This window comes from Ipomoea triloba, chromosome 1, assembly GCF_003576645.1.
Source record: "Ipomoea triloba cultivar NCNSP0323 chromosome 1, ASM357664v1".
Lineage (NCBI taxonomy): Eukaryota > Viridiplantae > Streptophyta > Magnoliopsida > Solanales > Convolvulaceae > Ipomoea > Ipomoea triloba.
This window is the reverse complement of record NC_044916.1, coordinates 31540192-31547012: the sequence shown is the minus strand read 5'-3', so window position 1 is coordinate 31547012 and position 6821 is coordinate 31540192. Positions and strand designations below refer to the sequence as shown.

At 32.6% G+C, this 6821-nt stretch overlaps 1 protein-coding gene across 1 annotated transcript; it reads right to left on the bottom strand.

The window, feature by feature from the left end:
• LOC115999003 (salicylate carboxymethyltransferase-like) lies at positions 1-1529 on the bottom strand. Its single transcript, XM_031238718.1, has 4 exons — positions 1438-1529; positions 904-1311; positions 561-803; positions 1-426 (listed from the first exon to the last, which is right to left on the bottom strand). The coding sequence occupies exons 1-4, from the start codon at positions 1516-1518 to the stop codon at positions 70-72; spliced, it is 1089 nt and encodes a 362-aa protein (XP_031094578.1). The 5' UTR covers positions 1519-1529; the 3' UTR covers positions 1-69.
• Between the last annotated feature and the right edge of the window lie 5292 nt (positions 1530-6821).

Sequence of the window (6821 nt, the reverse complement as noted above, 5' to 3'; positions counted from 1 at the left end):
ACTATGATAGAGTGATATATAGCTATCCAGACAATTAAGGGGCCAATAATGTGTGTTGCCATCGAGTCATTACGTTTTAACCAAAGAGACAGTGACATTAGTGAACTCAGTCTTCTCCCTGGACATGTAATCAGCAATCATCTTCCTGTACTTTGGGAACACATCCTCAATTATTCCTTCTCCAAAGTGGCTAACAAGGGTAGGCTCTGTAACAGCTCTCATGCACCTAGCAACGTTGTATCCACCATTGTTTTTGTCGCTAATATTCTCAACATCAGATTCATTCCCAGTCCAATGAACTTGGAAGGCCTCCAAGCTGTTAATGGTGAAAGAACCATCCTTTTCAAGTAAGGATTTCACTTCTGCTAGAGATGGCGTGTACATAGGAACATTAAATGAATTTAGTTTCTCTTCTGCCACTAAACCCTGCATCAAATTATCAATTCTCATATCAGATATATACATATTATCACTTATACTAGAATTGAAATAGAAGAGAAAAGGAAAGGAATATAATATATACATATTATCACTTGTACTAGAATTGAATATTTATCTACCTCTGACACAAGTTCATTAAGGGCCATGGCTAGGAGCTCTATAATGAGGAAAGAAGGTTTTTCATTTTTTCTGCCCAGTATGGTTAAAACCATTCTCCCGCCTTTCACCAGTTCTTCTGAACGACACTTAAGAAAGGTTAAAAAATCTATTTCGAACTGAGCAGAGAATGCCTTTCTCACGTTAGGTGGACTTCCCGGTGCCATGCAAATGTTGGCCTTGTTGTCTTCTATTCCTTTAGGTACCTGATCAAACAAATAAATTCTTCAATAATTATTAGGGTTATGGAGAAAATTAAAATCAAGTAATTAATTAAATAAAGCATGTAGGTATATATATATATACTTGAGATAGCCATTGGAGACTGTAAGAAGAATGAACGAAATGGAGAGTGTCGGCGGGGAAAAGTCTTCCATAAAATGAGCCAGGAACTCCATTGAAGAAGCACTGCCCAAACCCATCTCCCATCTCTCTCTTAAACTCCTCTTGATGGGTTGGCAAAGACCGGAAAATGGAATTGAAATCATTGGTGGGAAGGTCGTTTAAGTAAATCTGAAAGTCCGGCGAATCTCGCCGGAGCTTCTTCCGCACCCTATCCACGGCTTTGAGAAGGTTCGAGACGGTGAGGAAAGTGTTGGGGCCTGAAGAACAGCCCAAGTCTGCAATGGAGATGGTCTTAAGGTTTAGGCTGGAAGTATAGAGGCTCGTTATTGCTTGGTCTGTAATTGGCTTTGTCTTGAGTATCGCCTTTTGCTGCATTAACCAGAAAAAAAAAAAAAAAAAACAACTTAGAAAATCATGTTTTCTTAAACATTAAAAAGTACTGAGTACTAGATTTGTAATTGCATGAAGGGATTATTATAGTTAAATGAATTAAACCTGGGGAAGGGAGTTTTTGGCATAACTGGTGTTTCCAATTCCTCCATTAACGCCAAGCACTTCAACTACTACTGTCGTCATCTCTCACTCCATACCACGTACTCTCCACTTCTCAAGGTATACCTATATATACACATTTATTTGCACATTTTTGGATGACGACTAAAAATCACAACTACTATTGGCAGTTGTGCACCGGAATAAAACTCTATGGGGTGACTGTACTCTAACTCTGGCAAATGACTAGAGGTAAACTAGTACCAACCGGTTCAAACCAAAAATACTAATAAGTCACTCCAACTCCATAGGAGTGAAACATTATAATTATCAAATTAACAATCTAACTAACTTGATTGAGGTTGTCTCAACCTGAGCTTTTTTCTTATTTATATCTATTTATATCCATCGGTGCAGCCAGTATGTAGGTAGTTGAGAATTCAACTTTATTTTGTGGTGTTGATGGTGCCAACAAGCAAATTATACCTTGAATTACGGTCCACCTTACATTATAACCCTAATCCAAAATGATATTTACAGTTAATATAGTATGTGCCTTAATTCTAGTAGATTTATCAAATTATGTGTCTTAATTTAACCTACTATATACTCATAAATAAATTAAAAATATATAATATATTAATTATAATAGGTATATAATTTATTAAGTATATGTATACAATATCTTAATTGTAATATGCATTTAATTTATTAACTGAAACTAAGTAATAAATTAACTCAATATATAACTTATCATTTTGCACTAGGATACACAATGCGACCCATACGGTGTACCATCTGGGCAAATTATACCGTGCACCACGTACGTAAACGACGTCGTTTTGATATTAATATTCTGTGTATCCCAGGTAATCATATTACACTGCATGTTCGCACCTAAGCCAATGATCAAGTGAGTCCATACTTTCTCATGAGTCTGTGTGGACGTACAATCCAAATTCATTGATCTTGGCCTTATGTGTGGTTAGGATTTTTTATGTTTATTTTTTAAATTCCTTTTTTTTTTTTTTGATTTTTAAATCCATGGGTTGTTTTGTATATTGAGTGTGCTTTTAAAATTGGTTTAATATTATTTAAAAGTATTGTGCATGATTTTAGGGATATATGAAGATTGTAAGATTTTTCCGGTCTCTCATTCTTCTATGGTACACACCACTCCCAACAGCGACAGCACCTGCGTTAAAAGTGCTAATGGAGTCTACGTTTGCAGGTTAGTTTTCCTTTTCCCCATGGTAGTTTCGTTCGGTTTTTTTTTTTTTTTTTTTTTTTTTTTTTTTTTTTTTTTTTTAATTTTAAAACCTGTGGTGATCACGTTTCATACTGCTCGTCTAAGAACATCTACATCAATTTGATTTTTACACANTTTTTCCTTTTTTTTTTTTTTTTTTTTTTTTTTTTTTTTTTTTTTTTTTTTTTTTTTTTTTTAATTTTAAAACCTGTGGTGATCACGTTTCATACTGCTCGTCTAAGAACATCTACATCAATTTGATTTTTACACAATTTTTTTAGAAACCAATTAGGAGATAGAGGAGGGAAAGAAAAAATGAGAGAGAAAAAAAAAAGAAGAAGGAAAACAACTTTTTTAGACGAAGAAAGAAAATTAACAAAGTGATTTACATGCTCTATTCAGTACAAGGGGCCCCTTTGCATTCAACGCGCAAAGAAAGCAAAGTTCCTAAAACTTTTTCTCTTTCTGAGCCCCACAAAAAAATCAAATTTTCATGCAAGTTAAATTTCTTATATTCTCTCTCTCCTTTCTCTTCCAAACCATCCTCCCTTACCGGCTTACCTCCATGTCATCTAAAAAAGCAAGAAAAAATCACTGGTATGGATGCTCTAATCTGGACATCATTTGTACCCTACTGTTGTGGGGTGCATTAGTGATTACTGTTATTAGAGCATCCATAACATTGGAGTTTTTTTTTTGTGGTTTTTGAGAAATTTTTATAAGTATGATTAGGAAAGAGAAAATGGGAGATGAGGAAAAAATAAAACAAATCTGGTTTTAAAAAAATTAAAAAAGTAATTGCACAAAGCGCCTGACGCGTCCAACGGGCACATGCAGTACATGCGCTTGCTGGGCACACTTGTTACAGCTATGCGGGCGTCGCGCGAGTAGGCTTTGGAGTCCGTGGGTCCCATTTACTATTTCAAAAGCCTCTTCTTACATACCAATCCAATTCTTCTCTCTTCATTTCTCTTTCATCCATGTGTGTATCTACTGTTCCAAAAATATTTAAAAAGTCACTACTAGAGATGCTCGGAGGTGTTGTCAGTGATATATAACTATATAAGTAATGGGGTTGGTTACACAGGTCGCGTCGACCTGGGAAAAAAATGAAGCGTCATTTTTCCTTTGCTCCACCTGTCTATGCCATAGGGTACACAAAATCGTACTTAAAATACGTGCATTAACTATTCAACATTTCAACTGGTCCAAATTTGGCAACGTTTTCTGTGGCCTGTGGGGCCGTATAGCAGAAAGAAAACGTTTCCCTTTAAATATTGGGTTTAAAAAAACGTGTGATTTTATTTACCTATTTATTTTTTATTGGCAAAAATTTGTGTGAGATCGTCTCATGGTGAGAAAGGTTGAGTCGAGTCAAGATGAAAATGTGATATTTATTACGCACAAATGTTATACTTATATGCTCAAAGTAAGCTAGTAGTTTCCTAACTTTTTTTCCATCTTTAACCTTCTTATTTTAAAGAATGAAATGACATCATTTACCCTTCCCAATTAAATTTTTTTTGACTAAACCTTTTTTACTTTTTCTCTTCAATATGTTTGGTTGTAATTTCAATTTAACATTTGTGTTTGAACATTGATTTTTGTATGAACTAATCTTATGAATTATAAACATTTTGTTTTACTTTATATGTTTTCAAATATATGTTCTTACTTTATATTTTATTAAAGTATATTGATTTCACTATTTTATATTTTAATATATAAACAAACCTATTTAAATTTAAAACTATTTAAATTGTACGAAGATGTCTTTTTTAGTCTTTTTACATTTATCAGCTTATCAAAAAGCTAAATTTACCAAACACTTTTATATATAACAGCTAGCTTAACAGTTGTTCAGATTTCAACTTCGAGCTTATAGCTTTTCAGTTTTCAGCTACTTTTCAACTTTCAGCTACCTTTTCAGCTAGATTTGCCAAACATAGCCAGTATCTTTATTTGAACCCCTTTTTTCAAGTAATTCCAACGCGTATATCACCTACGAGTTAAACATATCGGATTAGAGATATATCTAACTCAAGTTAGTTAAAATTCGAATCTAACCCTTTGAGTTGGGCCATTTTAACAGCTACATCTGTCATATATATCTCTAGGCATCCCGTCAATAACTATGACACCCCAGTGGCTCTGATGTGTGAGAGTATAGATCGAACTGAATCATGTTTTAATCAAAGACGAGTTAAACATATTGGATTCGAGATATAACTAACTCAACTTATTTAAAATTAGAGCCTAACTCGTTGAGTTCGACCATTTTAACATCTACATCTGTCATATATATCTCTAGGCATCCAATCAATAACTATGACACCCCAGCGGCTCTGATGTGTGAAAGTATAGATCGAATTGAATCACGTTTTAATTATATTAGAGGTGAGTTAAACATATCGAATTAGAGATATGTCTAACTCAACTTATTTATAATTCAAGCCTAATTGGTTGAGTTGGACCCATTTTAACAGCTACATCTGTCATATATATCTCTAGGCATCCAATAAACAACTATGACATCCCAGTGGCTCTGATATGTGAGAGTATAGAATTGAATCACATTTTAATCAGAGACAACAATATTAATGTCCTCTGTCATCTCTCTGGACATTATGATACCCAGCGCCCCAGCGGCTTGATGTGTGAGTGTGCATGTGACGAGTCTGATCCACAAATCAGGTTCAATTATTATGGAGTTAATTTTGGAGGAAGATCACGCATGACTTGGAAAACCACACATAATTGGAGAGCACAATTAGTGATATAATCACTACAACAAATTGAGTTTTTAGCGACGTATAATTAGCGGCGATTTCAATAATTGTCGTTAATTTAAGTGTTTTTTTAAAAAATTGACTCCAAAACCCTCCCAAGTCACAATTGTGGAGAAGACAGACCGGCGTAGGATTGCAACCCAATCTATGATGCCCTCTACAAGAAATCTTTATTGAGTGGAAATAAATTTTCATCTTAAAGAAAATGGAAAATCTCTTGCATGATAGCGTCAAGTTGAATGAACTACAATGTTGCGTTATATTTTTCATATAACACATACTTTTTAGTTATAAAATGGAATTTAACTAATACATAGATTATTGTGTTTGAATATTGTTAAATGTTATTATTTGACAAGTATTATTTACAATTCATTTTTTAAAAAAAAAAATATGTAGAATTGATTTTCTTTAAATACGTAAACTTCCTTGAATATTGTTAACCATTAGTATTTGGCAATACAAGTTGCATTTGATTTTCTTTTAAATTAAATGTGTATTTTTGAAAATAAATGTGTATTTATTTGTGTTTGCAATGCACATTTGGAAGTAGAGATTTATAACATAAAGTAATTTAATATTGGAAAAAGACTAAAAAGGACATCTTCATAAAAGTTAAATAGTTTTAAATTTAAATAGGTTGGTTTACATATTAAAATATAAAATAATGAAATTAATATAATTTAATAAAATATAAAGTAAGAACATATATTTAAAAATATATAAAGTAAAACAAGATGTTTATAATTCATAAAATTAGTTCATACAAAAATTATTGTTCAAACACAAATATCAAATTAAAATTACAACGAAACATATTGAAGAAAAAAGGCCAAAAGAGTTTTAATTGGGATGGATAAATGATGTCATTTATATAAAATAATAAGGATAAAGATGGAAAAAAGTTAAGAAGCTACTAGCTTATTTTTGAAAAGCTACATGAAGTAGCGTTTCAAAATAAGCTCTTATTTTAAGCTACTAGCTTATTTTGAGAACATTACCAAACAAAGCTTATAGCTTATTAGTAGCTTAAAATAAGCTATAAGGTCCTAAATAAGGTCTGCCAAACACAACCTTATTCTTCTTGTGTTATGAGGTCAATCGACAGTTTTAACAGAACCAAATACGTGACATTCATGAACAAGAATTATACTTTACTCACAGGTTTTATTGTTATGTTATACCCTTGTGTGTAATAAGATAATTAGATACCAACTAAGATAGGAGATCGATAATAAGAAGCAAATTAAAGGATAATTTGTCCTCACCAATTCAAACTCCGAAAATAATAATATGAGCAATATATTAACCTTAGCCTTTTACTAGAATGAAGAATCTAACATGCGATT